The sequence below is a fragment of the Python bivittatus genome, unplaced genomic scaffold (genome assembly GCF_059951505.1).
Source record: "Python bivittatus isolate LINGU-HERP-01145 unplaced genomic scaffold, Pbiv_v1 ctg000580_np1212, whole genome shotgun sequence".
NCBI lineage: Eukaryota > Metazoa > Chordata > Lepidosauria > Squamata > Pythonidae > Python > Python bivittatus.
Genome location: NW_028277087.1, coordinates 28,068,854 through 28,088,776, shown reverse-complemented (window position 1 = coordinate 28,088,776; position 19,923 = coordinate 28,068,854). Strand labels below are relative to the sequence as shown.

Genomic DNA, 19,923 nt, shown 5'->3' with positions numbered 1-19,923 from the left:
ACTGCCCTTAAAGACTACTTGGAAAACCCCATAATTTACTGAGATACATGGTGGCAAGGATAAACTTTGCATCGGAAGAAAGATACAATACTAACGATATCAGATAGGGAACTTAAACTTGGAGAATATACAGCAACGGCAAAACTAACAGCATATATCCACAACAGAAGTTTAACCAAATTCAAGCAAGATTGGTTTCCATATACACAACGTATCACGCAGCAAAGCAAATACAAACATTTATAGTATAGTTTTTAAGGGGGTCTAAATGTTTATAAACCCTGTAATTGGTCCGAGTATAAAGACTGTTACTGAATTACTCCATGCTATGCCCAAATTGTCTTCTTCTATTCTAAATTATGCCTCCAAAGAGCTGCTAGAAGCCTTGCAATAAAAATAAGGGATAAATTTACAGCTTTCAATAATACTAATAACTATTATGAAGATAAATGGAGAAGTCATCTGGGAAGGATTCAGTGCACAAAAGGGAAAGGCATTCTAGAATCAGTGATTTTAGAATCAACTGTGATTCTTATTTTTTTTAACAGAAGCATAGCTATTGAGATCAGAGATTCACAGTAAATATAATTTAAAAGTTAAAACAAACAAACAAACAACAAACAAACAAAATCAACTAGCTTCACACTATAATGGCCAAATTCCAGTAACAATGATATTAAGAGATTCTTATTCAGTGTTACAAATGTTCTGTCCAACCTGCTTCTGGGCACTCAGTGACAGCTTTATCTGCAGAAATCAGTAGGCTCGGCTTTTCATAGAATGGAAATAAGCATCATAAACTATTAATATCTACAAGTTCAGACATAGGAGTTGAGGCTAGCAAAAAGTTGGCAACCCAGTTCAGAAGTCATTACAGATCCTTAAGAAAAAAACAAAAAGAACTGTTTTGATTGCCATCATTTAGTGGTATGAATAGTTAGAATATATGGCCATGGACCTGATGGCGCAGGTAAACAAATTGAGCTTATTTTCAAAATACTGTCTCTTTTATCAGAGCATCAAGGAAATGACTGGGAAGGGAGGTAGGGAATGAAAACAAGCAATAGCAGAAAGTTATAAAAGAAACATCAACTTGACAAAATATCACTCTTTAATTACCTGTCCCAGAGGCTAGGTGAAGATTTTGCGAGCCTGCCCTGGAGTATTCTAGGCTGCCATAGGCAGGTAGGCACCCAGGAATTTCGTACCCTGCAGCATGAATAGAGGATAAACCATGGCTAGGAATGCGTCAAAACAGACATCTCTGTGATAACCTAACAAAAATCCTGCAAACAAGCAGGTAATATATATGAACATATATGTTGAGGGGATCAGTTAAAATTAGGTTCCTGAAAAATATTCAATGTACGATGGACACTTTAACAAAACTCTTCAAACAACTACCATATCATAGATCATCAAGCAGAGAGTTGGAAAGAAATTAAACTAAGCAAAAAACTGAGAACTAGTGGATCATCACCCTCTACCTGAAGATCCTTCCATGAAGTAGATTCTACCATCAATCTACACAATTAATTCTATTGTCAAAAAATGCCTCTGATGTTTTTCTTAATGTTTATCTGAAATTAGGGGCATCTGCTACAAGCCACGATCTCATCAAATGAGTCCTCAACAATACTCTTGCTGCATGGAGTGTGCCAAGTTTTCTGTGTTGCTTATTTGATAATTGTTGCTGTTTTATCAATTTTTAATGCTGCCCAGAGTCATTCTGATTTGAGTGGCCTTACAAGTTGAATAAATTAAATGAAATTAAACATGCATTATGATGTCATGATGCAAGCTTTATTCCTTTTATACATTTGTAGCATTTGGCCTTCTTCAGATGCTCATGGCTGAAATTAACAGCACTGTACCTCTAGGTTTGCCCCCTAGGCCAACCAAGTATTCTTCTATGTGACAGTCCTTTATGAACATGAAAAGCACTGTTAGGTTTCTCTTTTAACCTTTTCTTCAACCCTCCCCCTCAGACATGTTTTCCAGACTGTATATGTCTACATCATCCTTCCCCAGCTTTGCACCCTCAGGAAGTATTTAATTAAAATGCCCAGAATCTATAACCTTCTCCACTGCATCTGGAAAGGACCAGATTGTGGAAGAGTGGTGCACATCCTAGAGTACTGAACACATGATATGTGACTTTAAACATCAGCGCAGAGAAGGATGGATAAACAGGTAAGAAATTTAATTGTATGAATCCACTCTTAAACATGTTGCATGTGAAATGAGAATGTATCAATACATCAGTAAGAATATATCAATATATCAATTTGCATGCTCCTTGATAAGAGTTTGTCATTAAGATGACCAGGGAGGTCTTAAGGAAGCAAGGATGATCTTAAAGCTGCAACTTGGAAATTCTAAAACTATTATCATTTTTACACCTAGTGTTTTATGTTTTTTTTTTCCAGGCCATCGAGTAACTTAATTTGGACTCTGTACATCAATAGGTAAATGGTGGAATGTGGGAAAGGGAATGATGGTTAGATTCTGTTTTCCTCTCTTCCCAACTGTAACAGTCTGTAAGGAGAGGTTCAAGTCAGTGGTATGGCTGGATCAAACCTACTGCTCCAAAGGAATGATGAGGGTATCTTAGTCCAAACTGGATCTGGACTTAGATTCTGCATCTCATAAACTGAGCACATCTGGCAGCAGAAGCAGAAAGACAGCTGTGAATCATTAGAAGTTTATTGGGGGAGGAAGCACAACTGGGATTAAACTTGAAGAAGCAAATATACAGGCCACGATTAACACACAGATAAAGCAGATTGAGTGCCCGACAAAAGAGCAACAGGTAAGCATGCTAAGCAACAGAAACTGCCACAGGATAAGGCACAGCTGTGCAGCGCAGGTCTGCAGTTATTTTAACTATCTATTTTGTGCAACTTCTTGTATTTCTGCTAAAATAAACAGATGGCTTTTTAAAGAAAGAATATCTGCACAGCAACAGGGAAATGGAGCCCAGCATTTTTTAATGATTAACGTATCCATATATATATTTGACTTTTATATCTTTCCTCATGGCTCTGCAACCCTTTCCCCCAATACATTGTGCATGACGCATACAACAAATACCATTCTGTTACCGCATGCCAGAATAAACCTGCCAGCATTGTCCTACAACAGAGGCAAAGCCACTGGAATAATTCCCAGTCAGAGCACAATAGGGTCTGAATAATTACAAACCACCACCACCAGATGTTTACTGAAATAAAATATTTCCTCATGTTCATAACAAAGTAGGCCTTGTTATGATATTCTATAATCAGGTACTAGGCTGGCCTAAGACATTTTGTTGCATGAAGGGAAGGTCAAGATAGTGTCTTCCCTCATTCCATGTACAAAAGCTGATCAAACTAAAAGTTGAATCTCAGTAAGAATGTGAGTTTAGCTCTAACAATTGAAGAAACAGGTTAGGTGACTTGGATATGGCTCTTAAACGTCACTGCTGCTCCCATATTGTAGCATCTGCTGCATCTGAGATGACTAGTTCATGCTGTCAAAGGGTAAGGCTAGCACTGGTTCCTGCCCTTTTGAGCCAATCAACCTTACTTCAGGCAAGTACTTCAACCTTACAACTTCAACCTTACTTCTATTGACAAGTAAAGGATTCTACTTTCAGTCCAAAGTAGAATGGCCTTCCATACCAGGAAAGGGAAATCCATCCCAATGTGAACGAATGAGAATGTGCATGCTCTAATTAATATACAGATAAGTAGATCTGGAAAAAAATATTTTATATAGAATGACAATACATTTCCTTATAGTGGGACCAGACCAAGTGACCTGTGTGCCTTGTTGTCCAGGTGCTATTGATGATGTACATTATAAAGGATTATTGTGTAAGTACATGCCCACTCAGGCATTCTCTCTTTATGTTTCTATATCTTCAAATAATGGACATAATCAGAGAACTGTCCTCCAATAGCCACTGAAGCAGAATTGTGCTACTTGAGATCAAAGGCCCATGTATTCTATCAAGCCAGATATCCCTTTTGCAAAACAGGAAGGTAGGATTTCTCTTCATGAACTGGCTCTCTAACAACTGCTATCTTAGGACTCTATCTCTGAACATGCAGACCCATATAGAGAGAACTACAGTAGGCCTAAGAAAGCATGGTTGAACAGCAGGCTCTAATTTTTATTTCATAACCAACCCTACCTATCACTTCCTCTACCACTTGTAATATATCAAATCGCCTTTGGTACGCTAATAGACCAGCATAAGACACGGGGAAATAATATAGTCCTTGAAATATAACTGATAGTTGTTTCTCTTATTTCTATGCCACACAGTTAATCAGTAGACAAAAATCTGCTAGTCCACAGGCATTCCCTGCTTCTTAAATGCACATCATGCATCCACATTTTGCCCTTTTTGCATTTGGGTGTATTGGAGGGTTTCAAAGGACAAAATGGTTGCCTGAAGTCTTGCAGAGAATTCAGACACCCAAGTTTTGCCCATTCACTTCCATGGGAAACACTGGCTTGATTCTTTGGGGGCATGGGGATTTTTAAGTCTGCAATAGAAGCCTAAAATTTCTGCAGCCTTAAGACACTCAATTTGGTCCTGATGCCTGACCCACATCCCCGCAAAAGGGGACAAAAGTTATACAAATCATTGAAGGGATGCCAACTGTGCTACAAGGGTGGGAAGAATCAAAATCTGCAAGATGGCTGATGGACCATCCTGATGCAAGCCTTGTCCCTTTTGCTTCACAATGTGCTGTCTACCATCTTGCCAATTTTGAAACACACCCGCACAGGATACTGCTGCTGGAGATTTTCCTGTGCCCTACAAGTTGCTTGTAATAATAGGTTAATAATAATGCATCATATACTGCTGTCAGACCCAATGAAGTTCTTTAAACTCTTCAAAATCCCCAATTAAATGCATAGCATTATTATAAGTCCAGATTTTGATTGATAACCAGTATTTTTTTCCTCTGTGTTACTTCCTCATGTGCTTTATGGCATGCATTGCTAGCAAGACTCATATAACTTCTCCTAACTGAAGAAATGTTGAGAAACGCATTGAGATGTAATAAATGTGGCAAAACTCAGCTTAGAAAAAAGATGTTTAAAAAATCTCCCCAAAGGGATTTAATAACTTCCTGTCAGAGATAATCAGTGTTCACTGTGGCTACATTAATCCAATTCAGAAATGTAAGGTTGAGAGATAATGAGCAATTATATGACTTATTTATTTGCCTCATATATTAGAAATATGAAAATGAAGCTAGTGACATTCCAAAATTACAGTGGAAATCTTTTTATCTCTGATAAAGGGAGGAAAGATTCTGACACAGTCCAATGTTAATTCTTATCTGGAGAAAGTGTTTTCATTGAAAAACCAACAGGAAATGTAGCTATACTTTGATGAGCCCCATCTTTTGCCTTTATAAATGTGGACCTTGATTCAATATATGCACCTATTCCTTTAAAAAGATTATTTTTATTACTTTGTCTGGTATGCTTTCCTGCCAGGAACAACAACAACAAAAATGGTTTATTTTTATAGCTAGCTCTGCCAAATGCTGAATATACCATACTGCAGGAAAGAAATAAGGAAGCTCTTTATTGCATTGTGGCTGATAATGTAATTGATCTTGCTTTTTATTTTCATATTTCATTACAGATTCAGTATAATTTATATATATATATACATATATACACACACACACACACACACACACACACACACTGTAGTGCAGAATTAGAATTTTCCCAATGCACCTGTGATGGGCTTGGTAAAACCAAGGGAGCTTTGAGTGCTGCATGAAACCTTGGCAGTCCCTCTGTTGTGCTTGGAGATACAGACCTGGCCTTAGGCCATAATAGTCGTCGTCATCATCATCATCATCATCATCATCATCATCATCATCATCATCATCCCTCGCTATGGTTTATTCTGCCCCCTTTTAGATCAGACACCCAAGGCAGCCAGTGTTTGAAAATAAAACAAACAGAAGCAGTTAACATTATGATTACTTAATTTAAAAGGCCTGATTGAAAAGGAATAGCTTAATTCTTTCTTCCAAAGTACAGAATGGAAACAAAGTTTGGTGAGCTATAATGATGGTGATGTAGGGGAGCCTCTTTTCTATCAAGGGTAATGGTAGTGAAACCTTTTGAGGTCAAGGGCCAGAGAGGGACATGAGGAGGTTGACAGCTAAGCTGGGGCCTGCAGTGGAAAGCGTTATATCCTCCTCCTAAATTAGAGTTGTTCTAGTGTTGGATGGCACCCAAATCAAATCAGTTAAATAAATCCCATAAAGGCTAAATCCACATGCTAGTGGGCTTAAATGAGTTATAATATTGAAAAGCATGAACTAAAACTGAAAGCACACTTGAACACCACCACTGAATTTCAGCAGAGGTAGCAGGATTCCAAGTACTGAAAAAATGGACACTGAGGGTTACTGGGGTTTACCAGCCTATCTTGCCATGGTGATGATATAGCTGGGGCTAACACTGGCCACACCCAGAGATAAAAATTAGGGGTTCCTTCCCCCAATTCCCACTCTCTTTCTCGTTCCTTTCTCTCCTTGTCTTCCTTCCTGCCCATGGGACTATCAGAGGAAGAACAAACTTCTCTTGCTAGAGGCCAAAATCATCATTTGCAGAAATTTGGCTAGGAAGTCTGCAAGAGCTTGCAGAACCAAGGCTTCTATCTGGGCTGAAGGGGCTCCTGTTGCCAGTCCCTAAATATTAAAAAGCCAGAAACCTAATATCTGAATAGGATTGGGAACATGGTCCAGCAGTAAGAAGTTGTAACCTAACAATAATAAGTTGGAACTAGGATGTGAAGGTCCAAGAATGGGGAACAGATATTTGGGGGGTAGGATAGAGACAGATTGGACAGATTTTGTCAGCTGGTGCTTGAGGGAAGCAAATGAACAGTGCTACCAGTTCACCTTCCAAGGATCTACTGGCTAAGAGCTTTAGCTAGCAGGAGAGGATGAGATTCTACTCCCACAACAGTGCCTCATCTTCCTCTTCTGCACCCACATGCCAAAGATCTTCCAGACTAGCTGTTTTTGGCAAATGCTGTGGGGTTTCCAAAATGGGCGTGCACCAAAGCTGGCCAGCTTAGACCCTCCTCAGCTAATGCTGAAATCCTTCTGAGCTGGGCACCTTTAGTGATTGCTACCAACAATCCAGCAGTGCTCACTGAAGCCAGCCAACCAGGAAGATCTTTAGTGTATGCCTAGTGGGTTCCAGATTATTTATTATTTATTTATTTATTTATTTGTTTATTTTTTATTAAATTTGTATGCCGCCCATCTCCCCCAACGGGTGAGTAGTTAGCATTGACAGGTACAGTGGGACTGCCTGCAGCATATGCATGACAAAACCTCCCACTCCAGGGCTTCTGTCTTGCCCTGAAGGTCTTCCAGACTGGGGAGACAAAAGCTTTCTCTATACCTCGGTCCCAAAGTGGTTCAGGTTCACCCAAATTGCTTTGTTAAGGTGAACGGGATGGCCTCTTAACTTCAGCAAAGCAAATCGAGTTGCGTCCATGGCCTAAATTACTTCAACAACAGCAACAACAACAACAAGATGTAGTGGTTAAGGCATCAGGATAGACTGTGAATTCTAGTCCCATCTTAGGTGTGAAGCCAGCTGGGCCAGTCACTCTCTCTCAGCTCTAAGAAGCAGTCAGTGGCAAACCACTTCTGAAAAACCTTGCCAAGAAAACTGCAGATACTAGTCCAGGCAGTTGCCAGGAGTCAACATTGACTCAAAGACACACAAATAATAATAACAACAACATCAGCAGCAGCAGCAGCAGCAGCAGCAGCAGCAGCAGCAGCAGCAGCAGCAGCAGCACATGAACAACAATCTTCCTGCAGATCTGGAAGATGAGAAGAAGTTGACACAATACAAGGCATCATTAAACATGCTTTAATCTGACTGAAAAAAAATCCTAATTCATCTAATGTTTTATTAGTTTAAAATATTATTTTTACAAATCCAAACGGAGGAAAATATTCATCAACAGAAAAAAAGCTCATCAGTAATTAATGACATCCAAGTTTTATCACTTATACTAATAAGAATTATAACAGTGAAAGCATCAACAATTAATTAATATTGGAATGCTGCTTGCCCTGTTCAAAAGCTTTCACGTGTATTATCTATCAACTGTATAATCTTGCAAGAAAATCAGTAATCTTTCATCCCATAATGAAGCTGGCAATAGGTGGTGGGCCAGAGACTGAGATAGAGCAGGTTGATAATGAGAATCCATGGAATACTTTGTCAAAAGCATTGTTAAAATCAAGATATAATACATCTATAATAGTTCCATAATTTAATAATTAGGCTAATTCAATTAAAAAATGAGATGGGTTAGCTGGCAAGGTTGATTTTTACAAATCCATCCTGTTGTCTGGTAAACTAACATATTGTTTTCAAGGCACTTACAAATAGATAGCTTTTCAACCTGTTCTAGAATCTTCCAGGGTATTAATGATACATTAACCAGATCTGCAGCTCCCTGAATCCTTCTTTTTCCTGTTTTTGGAGATGGGGACATTTGCCCTCTTCCAGTCATCTGGCCTTCATTCATTCTCCAGGATTTCTAGAAGATAATGGATTGAGATTTGGCCAATCCATCAGCAATATCTTTCAGTACCCTAGGAGGCAATCCATCTGGCCTGGAGATTCAAACTCATTCAATTTCAACAGGTATTCCTTAATTATAGAATCCTACTCCAGCTTGGTCCTCACAATTGCTCAGAAGTTTTAGTGAAGACTGAGTCAAATTAGGTATAGAGTAGATATGACTTTCCTTTGTTACCTTTTAGCATTTTGTCATATTCTCTGAGCAACTCGCATACAAATTCCTTTTCTGCCCTTTTATATCTGAAAAAGACCTTTTCATTCACTAATCCCAACTCATTCTAAGCTTTATGTTTTCTGACATCATCTTTGCAGTTATGGGCTACTTGTGTGTACTCTTCCTTGGTCTTTTTGTCTTCTATTTGCAGCCTTTATTACTTTAACTATGCAGTTTGTGCAATCACATTGGCCACTTCTAGCTTTCTTTGCTTTCCTCATTGGGGTTCTTTATGACGGTGCTTTTAATGTCTCCTTTTTTCTGGAACTTCCAACCACTATAAGCTCCTTTTCCTGCCTGCTTCTCCTGCCATGGAGTTCTATTTATCATTACTCTATGTTTATTAAAATCCATTTTTGAAAATCCGAGATATGAATACCACTACACTCAGCTCTAGTTTCCCATCAAACCAAGAATTCCAAAATTACATGTTCAGTTTTCCACAATGGTCCTTCTACATCCATTCCTGCAAGGTAAAAATGAATTCAACAGAGAGTCTGAGCCAAATTAATGTGTCATAGTATATATGTGTGAAATTTGTACTGGGCCCCAAAACAATATCTGGCCCTTCCAGGGTCTGGTGGCTGCTCTTATTTTATGGAGGAAAATTCGTATTGCTGCCAGTGAAAATATTCCTTGCTAACCTAATAGCAGTTATGAAGGTGGGATCCTCCCTGACATCCTAATGAGGGAAAAATTATTAACCTCATAAAATATGTTGGAATTTTTTTTTTTTTAAAATATCCTGCTCTTTGTTCTTAAGCAGTTACAAACCATTTATAGATACTTTGATCCTAAGTTCCAAACATAGGAAAATCAGTATTTGCCTATTAGAGGATCAGGGTTACATCATTTTCAAGCAATTAACATCTCTGCCATTGTTAAGAGTTTTTGAAGATACTCTAGTTGTAAGAAATCTCTATAATTAATAATATTAGGGCTACCAGATCTGGACTGCAAAAATGCAGATGCAAATACAGAAATATATCTGCTACCATGCAGTAGACATTTGGAATTTTGTTGCTCAAATCTACTAGCCTAAATAATATGGTTAACATGCAACCCTTTTGTTTTTCTGAGACAGGCTGAATTTTTAGGAAGCATTCCCACCCTGATCCCCATTGTCATGTAAACATAAGAGACTTCACCTGCTTCACATTACTTTTCTAACAGCATCGCTAAGCCAATAAGCATTTTACTTGCCAAAATTAGGATTTTAATACATATAGGAAAGCTAGTGCAGAACACAAAGCATAGGTGTCACAACTTTCTGGTATATTTCTTCAGCACCCTGAATAGTGTCATGTCCTTACCAGTTGGAAATTCTGTTGAAGACTAGTTATGATGCCATGTTAAGTACAACTTCTGTAATGTAATGGCTGTAATATATTGTCAAGGAAATACATGACATAACATCATATCATGCACTTCCCTTTCTGGTTCTGCACTACAGACTAACCTGTGATGGAATGAAGGTGAGGGTGATGTGATGGATTACAGTAGAGAGCAAGGCAATCAGGAAGGAGGGGGTACATTCCAGGAAGGGCAGGGAGACAAAAGACAACACAGTCTGGAGCTGGAGCATGGGAAGCGAAAGAGGTTCAGGATAGCCATTCCCTAGAATCTCCCAGGGTATATCCACTAGTTGCAGTGGTATAGATTTAGTCTGGCAAGATTCTGTCTATATAGTGTAAGGAATAAAAGAGCTGAATTTGGATGAACTGTTTCCTTGCTGTTCTTGGACTGAGCCTGACATAACTTGAGAAGTTGGCTGAGAAAACACATTATGTAAGGACTGACAACCAATGTCTTCTTAAGTACATGGTACATCAACAAGCAAGAAGTCTGGCTACAGACAAATCAGCTGTGAGGGCCTTATCTTGCCCATTAGACAAACAATCAAAAGTGGGTGGGATTAGGCTAACAGCACATCAAGCTAACAGGAAGGAGTACTTGATGGATTTTATAAGCAAGTGCAGTGCCCAGGTATTATTGCAGCTCAGCCTCCATAACTTGGTATATTCCAGGTACATTGGACTTCTATATAAATATCATATATCATCACATTTCAACAGACCTCAGTAATATTTTAAAGGCATTAAGCACACTCTTTCCTATGTCAAATGCTTAATTTTAAATGTTAATAGACAGCTTATTCTATAATATCCTCTCCCAAACACACATGAGCTGAAATTATATGCACTGATTACTAATTACTCCTTTTGCAATTACTACACATGCAGCATTTTATGGAATGCAGGAAGATGACAAAACAAAGTGGATGGTTAGGATCCAATGTAAGTAATTTAGGAGCTGCCAAACATTCCTGAGAAATAATTCCATTTAAGCAGAAACTTTGCTTTTAATTCTTTTTCAGGATTAATTTCATGGCAACCTTATTTAGAAGCAGAAGAGATAATGCAAAAAAGGAAAGAAAGAAATTTTAACTAAACTAATTGACTGTATATAGGTTATTCAAACTACTTAAATCCAGATCATTTACTAATCTGTTCTAATATATAATCAGCATTAGGTATGTGCAAATTCAGTGAAATCTTGGTACTGAATAGTTTTTTTGAATTCTGAATGGATTCAAAGCATTGACTCAGGTTGTACAATTCAGAAAGATATGCACATAATTCAGGGATTTGACCATTTTTTGTAGTAGAAGAGAACATATGTGCTCAGGATTGAGCAGTTGGGTTCTTGGTGCTATCTGAGCTTGGTGATTTTCTGACAGACCTTTCATTACCAGCCTAGGCAACATCTTCAGTGCAAGGGAGAGTGGAGTTGATGGCTGTTTATATACTTTAATTTGCCATCGTTTTCTCTGCTGATGAGGATATCCAGGAAGAGTAGTGTGTTCTTGTTTTCTTCCCTTGTAAATGTTATTCCTTTAAATATGTTGTTGATTGTCTCATGTCTCTTTTATAAGGAAGGAAATAGCCTAGAACACACCCCCTGCAGCAGCCAACACCCAGGTAAGCAGGAAATAGCACCAGATAAGCAATTGTGGAAGGAACAATATCCTAATCAAGGGACCATCAGGGACAAAGCCACACTCAAACTATGACTAGCGGGGCAAGCAACTATACAGTATGTAAACAGCCAGCAAACTTCACTCTCCTTTGCACTGATGATGTCACCTAGCCTCGCAATGAAATGTCTGTAAGAAAACAGTCAAACTCAGAGAGCACCAATGACCCAACAGTAGTTTGCACATGCACAAAAATACTTTTTCCAAACTAATTCAGATTTTTCATAACAAACTGTAAACCTGAATATGATCCAGACTGATTCAGACACCATGTTATGTTACCTTATATATAACCTAATATAATGAAAACAGTTGATTTGCTAACTTTGAGCGTGTGAATTGCGTAAATATATGGTTCTCCTTTCTCTCTGTAAAAGAGAAAAATACAATCCGGTAGGACAGGGATAGGTAACTTTTTCTTAGCTAGGGATTGCATTTCTTGTCTGGCAATGAAAATATACTGTAGCTGTACTGTCACTATGGTCAGAATTCTCACCACCTTCTTTTCAACTTTATATGGTTTAGTAGGGTTTTTTAAGAACTCAGCAGACATGGAGTTTCAAAATTTGAGGTAAACAGATTGGGTGAAAAGGTTACCTGAATGTCTTCAGCAGAAAGAAAAACTCTCCATCAATTTCTCAAGGGCAGAACTCCCTGAAATAGACCAAAGGGACGATCTGCCTCACCACTACTTTTCCTTGGGATTTGATCGCATTGTGTGAAGCCATAGGTCTGCAGGCCAATGGAGAGGACTGTACAAGGACTATCTGGATATTCTCTCTCTCTTTCACACATACACACACACAGCTTTGTGGTAATTAAGTGCAAGAACACCACATTCCACCTATGAATATTCCTCTGAAATTCTCCTATTTCTGAAAGTAAATTCTAAAGCAAACTCTCTTTCATCCAACTGAATGCAAACAGGTAGGGAAAAAACGCAGAAGAATGTCATTCATTAAGCAGAAAAGTCACACAATAATTTTGGAGTTTGCTGCTGAATTTTGATGATGTGATTGTGGGACAAGCGGCCACAGAAATGAATCTGAGGACTGCATGATCATGGACTATCCACTCTCCTCTAGATAATACATTGCAAGAGAAAAAAAAAAATCTGAATTGGTTATGTCAAGGAAATTCTGATCAATTGCACCCAACGATTGAATACCCAAGCAAATGAATTAATCCAATGGTCTCAAATGGAAAGATTTTTTTGGTCAGAATGTATCATTGTCTCATTCCTGATAGCAATAATAGTTTATAAGGAAATTAATCAAGTGGAATATATCAGAAGTCCTCAAAACATGTTTTGCGTATACCAGGAGATCTGGTGAAGGCTTTAAAATGTAAATATTACTAGCAAATGTTCAAAGTTACTTGTTTTAGTTAGTAAAAATACATAAAATATTTTTAAAAACCTACCAGGTGTGAGCAATCACTGTATAATTATTCCATTCTGAGCTGCCTGAATTACCTTTGCTCTTATTCTTTAAGCTAAGTATTGTCAAACATGTCTCAGTTTCACAATTTTAAAAAGATCTGTATACCCAGGTGAGACTTAATGCCACCTGGATGGTTCTCATCATGTGCTCGTTTATTCTTTCTTTCCAAGCTTATAGAAAGCTCTGCAGTAAGAGGAGAAGTATCAATGCATTTAAAATCTGTAGGGCAGGGAAGCTTTGCTCTGCATTTAAAAAACTTAAAATGACTGCCTTAGAGTGATACTTACTTCTAAATATATGTAAATGTGATGCAAGGATGGACCATCTTTTCTCATGTGCTAGGAAGCCTCTTTGAAAGGTAGGGACAATGAAGAGATGGTTTGTTTACTGCAATCTGGGGAAAAGTTGACAGTTCTGAAGTCAGGATTACATGAGAAGGAAACAATGGCTTATCCCATCTACTGAAGGCAAGATATTTCAAACTGGCTTCTGAATGGGCTATTATCGCACTGAGATTGCCTTGGCTGGCATGATGGATGACCTTTACTTGGGTTCAATACAAGGAATGTGACAGTTCCTTTTTGGCCCCTCAGCAGCTTTCTGTATCATCAACTGTGCTCTCCTTCTGGACTGCATGAATGATGCAGTCATTCCTATGTCAGGTTGATTTCTGATGGTGCCAGCTGGAGACAACTGCTCCGGGAATTGGGAGCTATTACATGGTGTTATATAACGCCCCCCAAAGCTCCATTCTATCTCCTAGTTCTCAATATCTAAATGAAATGCTAGGGGATATCACTGAGAAATTTAAACCTATATGCTATCAATAGACTAATGACTTCCAGATCTGTAATACCTTCAGGTAATGGTGTGCCTGCCCACAGTTGGTAATGAATAAATTAAAACTGAATTGAGACAAGATGGATGTACCCCATGTTCAGGGTACAATTCCAGAGAGTGATAGATTTCCTTGTTCTGAATGAGATGATATTTTCTTAGAAAGAGCAGACATTGTGAGAGGACAGCTGTGTTAGTCTATAGTAGCCAAATATAGGAAGGAGTATGGTAGCACCTTTTCCAAGTAATCTGATGAAATGAGCTGTCACTCACAAAAACTACGTGCTTAAACAAAAGTTGTAAGTTGGAAAATGTGCTCCCTGACTTGTTTTGATTTTTAGAAAAAGCAGGTATGCAATTTGGGGTACTGCTGGTCTCAAATATTTCTCTGGTTTCAAAGACGGAGGCAAGGGCCAGGAAACATCTTTTATTAGTTTTGGTTGATGTGCCAACTGCATCCCTTTTTAAAACAAAATGACCTTAAAAGTGGTGTATATGCCGGTAACCTCTAGGCTTGACTACTGTAATGCACTGTATTTGTGGCTCCTTTGTGATTTGTTTCAAAACTTAATACAGAACTTAGTAGCCTGACTGATAGTTATCTACATAATACATTTAATAAATAAATAAATAAGAAATTAAAATGAGAACTAAAGCTGGCTTCAGAGGTTGTTGGAAAGTAGGAAATGCCAGAGCCAATCCCAGTGAAGGGTTACACGAACCCCAAAGCAAAAACAAACAAACAAAAAACCCTACCAACCCCCCCCCCCAATAAAACCTTTGACTAAGAAGTGGGGGATACTTTATCCTCCAGATTTTGCTGACCTTGGGTTAATAAAACACAACTGTTGTACTGTATTCACTTTGACAAGATTTGCTCCAAGACATACACCATATTATGGCTTAATGTGATGGCCTCATTCACACATTAGAATAATGGCTTGGTTTCCACAAACCGCAAACCACAAGCTACCATTCTCATTTTAGCCTAATTTTACAGTATGAGCGCAAAACCATTCAGTGAGTTCCAATGGAAAAACAGGATCCAAATTTCACTAGTAATTGTGAGTAGCGATTCATCTTGCTTCTTCTCTCCAAGTTCTCACTAAATGAGGAAATACACACAAATACATATATATTTTGTGGTGAAAAAAAAAAATAGAATGCATTGTCCCCTGTAGATTAACAACAGTGATGATGATGATTTCTTTCCAAGAGAACACATGATAGAACAGTGTTGTCCAAACTTGGCCACTTTAAGATGAGTGGACTTCAACTCCCAGAATTCCCCAGCCAGCCATGGGGTTGGGGAATTCTGGGAGTTGAAGTCCACTCATCTTAAAGTGGCCAAGTTTGGACAACACTGGGATAGAGCCTACTTGTCTCTCTGCTCAGAATAAATTCTGTATCTCAGAATTTCACAACAGGAAGAATTGTTAAGAATTATTTAATATTTTCCAATCTGCTGCTCTGCCTACCAGATCCTGCTCCACCTGCAAGATTCTGGAGGGGTGAGGGATCTTAAGAATGTAAGAAAAGTCCCATTAGCCAATCCAACTTTCTGTTATCACACAAGGCAGCAGGATACTTCTGAGAAGCCTATGGATGCACACATATTCCTCAAAACTGCCATTCAGAGGCATGCTGCCTCCAATACTGGAAGCCATGTATAGTCACCAAATAATATACAATATTGGTAATGCTCTCTTCAAACCACCCTTGGCAACATTTTGCAGGAGCCTTTATGTAATACGCCCTTTTCTTTGTCCTAAATCTCCCATCATTCAGCTTTACTCTGAGATAGTCCTGCCCTCCACTGTTTAAGTTGTGGGAGGGAGTAAATCTGCTTTCTCCATGCATACTCATTCTGAATATCATGAGTAATCAGATCTTTATTATAGGTAATTGCTAAGGGGAAGGAAAAATTGACAAAAATGGGGCTACTCCTTACATGAAAGGAGTTTGTTCTTCTAAATTTCCTCTGCTTCTTTTTTGACCACTTCCACACCAACTCCACCAATACAGCCTACTCTGTTCAGGATATTCCCCTGAACTCCAGAATGGACTTCAGCATAGTGCAAAGATTTTTTGGGGGGTGGGGTGGGGTGGGGTAGGGGAAAAGGATGAGACACATGACAAGGATCTTTGCCTAATTTCTATCTCTATTAGAATTTCTATTAGAGTGGCCACTTGCGTTACACCCACAAAAGAACACAAAAGAAAATATAGATCTGCGTAAGATTTGTATGTGCTCATTGATATGGGAGAACTCAAATTTGGAAATAATTACAATAATAGAAATTCCATACAGCTCACTAGAATGAGGAAGACTGGGACTGAGTGGTCACATGTCTGCTGTTTTCCAACTGCTAACTGCCACCTGGCAATTTCAAGGTCCCTCTTCTCCGTTCTTACTATTCTGTAGAACAGAGAACTTTCAGACCCAGAACACCTTCAAAGAGACGACTGTCCTCTAAAGTAGGTTTCATAGTGCATCCTTTGGATTTGATCATCTTCAATTACTGCCAAAACCATCTTGACACACAAAGTGGAGAATAAAAATGATACAAAAAACTATTTATTTTTTTTAATCTCTTTTAATGTTGGTTTATGGTTCTTTCTTACATATATTTTTAAAAAGGCAGCAAGCGTGCTGCAAAATTCTCCCTGATGTCAAATCGCCTTCTGTAATTTAGCATATGTTTTCTTCTCAGACAGCTTGATGGAAATGAAAGAAGTAAACCCATAGGATTCAGAGCAGACTGATGTATTGTTTCCATTTTGTAAACACTAAGCAGATTATTTTACTTCTTTGGTGGAAAAGTATGCAATTAAATTGCCTATCCCCTGTTCATTCAGATCTGACAAATTAAATAGGTGAACATTCAATTCCTAAATATACAAAGAAAGTACAAACTTCCAGCATTGCAGAGTGATGCTGATAGAGGTGGAATAAGACTGACATAAGAGTGTTCATGGTTCCAGCCATTCCATTCCATTCCAATCCCAAGACGCTCCCATTCTATTGCCCCTCCCTCTGCAATTTTTGGTTCCCTAAATAGGCACATGTTTGACATGCAGAAAAACTATTCCTGTCATCTCTAAACAGGGCTGGGAAAACTCCAGGGGGAATCTTGGAGAACTACTTCCAGCCAATATGGCCAATGCTGGGCTAGATGGATCAGTGGATTGACTCACTATCTGATGTTTTTTAAAGTTCCTGAGGTAGAATGGAAACAGAAAAGACCTTGTTATCTGGGGGGCAGAGGCATGGAATTAATGTAAGCAGTTATAATTCCCTCCACCTTTTAAATGGGAAGCATCATTAAGAAGGGTGTATCAATCAAATAAAATTAAAACATCAATAAAACACAGAATAGCAGAGGAGAGTATTATCTCTGTACTTCAATGATTCAACCAGCAGTTCCTGATTTTTTTGAATGAAAAGGAACTCAATGAACAAAAGGCGACAGGTGGTTCTCTTTGTCCAATGTCTCCACTGCACAGACCTTATCAGAGGTGTTCCAATTTGACCAGGCTCAAATTATTATATTTTTGGGTGCATTATATGAAGACCTAGCTCTTTGGATAAGTCTATAATGCTGGAAAGGTGGAACAAAAGAGATGAACAGAAGAATCAGTAGCAAGGTGGAGTGACTCAATTACAATGTCCTGTTGGAAGGCCTGAAGGGCCAAGTTGGGACAGATCATTCTGGGGAAGGTTTATCTGTGTGGCCTCTAAGAGCAGACGCTTATTTGATCGCACATCATCCATCCATCCATCCATCCATCCATCCATCCATCCATCCATCCATCCATCCCTTGGCAAATTTATCCAGATTGTATGAATATACTATAGAAAAGTTAGTGCCTTTTCAATGAATAAGAAGTATACTTAAATGCAACATTCATCAGGAAGAAGAAAAAAGGAAAGGAACAAATTTGTAGACTTTATAATTGCAGGTCCAATAGCATTCATGCCTATGTAACATCCTTGTGAAACATCATCAATAATATTTTGTTAGTAGACCATGATAAAGCTACATGCTGCTGTGCTAAGCCAAGGATGTCTGGTGTTCAGCTGATGAGCTTTTAGCTTTTTCATTGCTTCCTAATAGCTGGCAGACATATGTAGCACTTGAGGGAAATTGTCCTCTGCCTCTGACAAGACAGATATAATACCTATGCTCATCTAATGTGCCCCTTAAGTGCATTAGAAACATGTAAAAGCTAAAGAAAGTAAATGATCCAAGCTCAAATACCTATTGCAGAGAACAGGCTATGAATGCAGATGAATAACAGACATTGTATCATCTGCCATAGTCTTAGGCTGATGCAACACAATGCTGCAGTTATAAAACTGCAAGCTTGGTTTCTGTTATCAAGCCTACATAGAAGTAATACCCCCTTCTTTAAAACTGAAAGCATATATTTATAAGACAATTAAGACAGGCTTAGACATCTTGGTAACCTCCTGATAATTTGAACAACAGTGCTCTGCGATGGACCATACTAGCCAGAGTAGATGAAAGTTGAAGTTCAAACCATCTGAAATGTACTAGGTTGTCTCTCCCTGATATCAGGGAACTGAAAGAGATTCTTGTGGCTCCCCACAATATATAGTTCGTGTTCATACAGTGTGTGTGACCAGATCGGTTAAAGGGTTGGCAACTGTATTTGCATAAGATGCTAAAGTTTGGTTAGTGTTAATATGCTGATGCATTTTGATGCTTGACTTGTTAAAAAAAAAATAGTCCTTTGGTTAATTTGTGGTTCAAAGTATTGTATGAACCCAGAAAATATTTTCATTCAGTCACCAGGTTAATCATGTTGGGCAAGTGCTAGCATATCCTTTTAGGGACAATGTATTCTATTAACAATATAGTAAGTTCATTAAACGGAATTCCTAATGTTCCACTTCTACATATCTTAGTTCATGTCAGATTACTAGTCCTACTAGTCCTACTAGTAATCTGAGTAACTACTAGTTACTTGCACATGGTGCAAGCACAATTGAAATTCTGCATACATTCTGGTTGCTGGTTGCCACAGCTCAAAAGGATATTATATGTTGGAGGAAGCATAGAAGAGGGTGAATCAAAACAATAAATGATTAGAACATTTCCTTATGAGGAAAAATACAGCTTTTAAAGTGGTTTATTTTAGACAAGAAAACAAGCAAAACATTCAGCAAGGGAGGCCATAATAAAAGCTTATGGAACTACACTTGGGGCATACAAACTAAATAAGGAGAAAAGAAGAACAAAGAAAAGTCCTGTTGGATCAGGCCACAGATGGAGTGGCCAAACAGATGGATCTAGGAAGTTCACAAACAGGACCTGAAGGTGACAATCTTTTCTATTGTTGTTCTACAGAAATTTGTCATTACTGCATGCTGTTGAATTCTGGGAGAATATATGGCAATTAAGACTAGTAATTTATTCTCTATGAATTTGTTTAATGTGCTTTAAACAACATAAAAAAATAGTGGCAGGGAATTCCATAATGGTACGTATAATATAAAAAGGTGCTTCCTTTTATTGTACCTGAAACTCTTAGCATTTACTTTCAATGAATGATTCCAAATATATAGAGAGGGAGAAATAATTTTACCTACCCACGATTTCTAACCCTTAACTGTACATCCCACAGTCTGTAGACTCATGCATTTCTTCTGTGCCTCTCAGAGCATGCTCTCAAATGAGTGAGGCCAAATATCAACTTTTTTTTTTGTTTTAGTAAGG

General features: G+C 38.3%; 1 protein-coding gene across 8 annotated transcripts in view; it reads right to left on the bottom strand.

The window, feature by feature from the left end:
• The window catches only part of BEGAIN (brain enriched guanylate kinase associated), a 150,640-nt gene that overhangs the window by 86,639 nt on the left and 44,078 nt on the right, over nt 1-19,923 (bottom strand). For 4 of the 8 annotated variants that reach the window (XM_088149834.1, XM_088149832.1, XM_088149837.1 and 1 more), the window contains exon 3: nt 1,120-1,209. The exons of the other annotated variants lie outside the window; for them this stretch is intronic. In XM_088149834.1, coding sequence (XP_088005960.1) covers nt 1,120-1,209 — 90 coding nt within the window. The remainder of the gene's footprint in view (nt 1-1,119; nt 1,210-19,923) is intronic. 8 annotated transcript variants of the gene reach the window in all.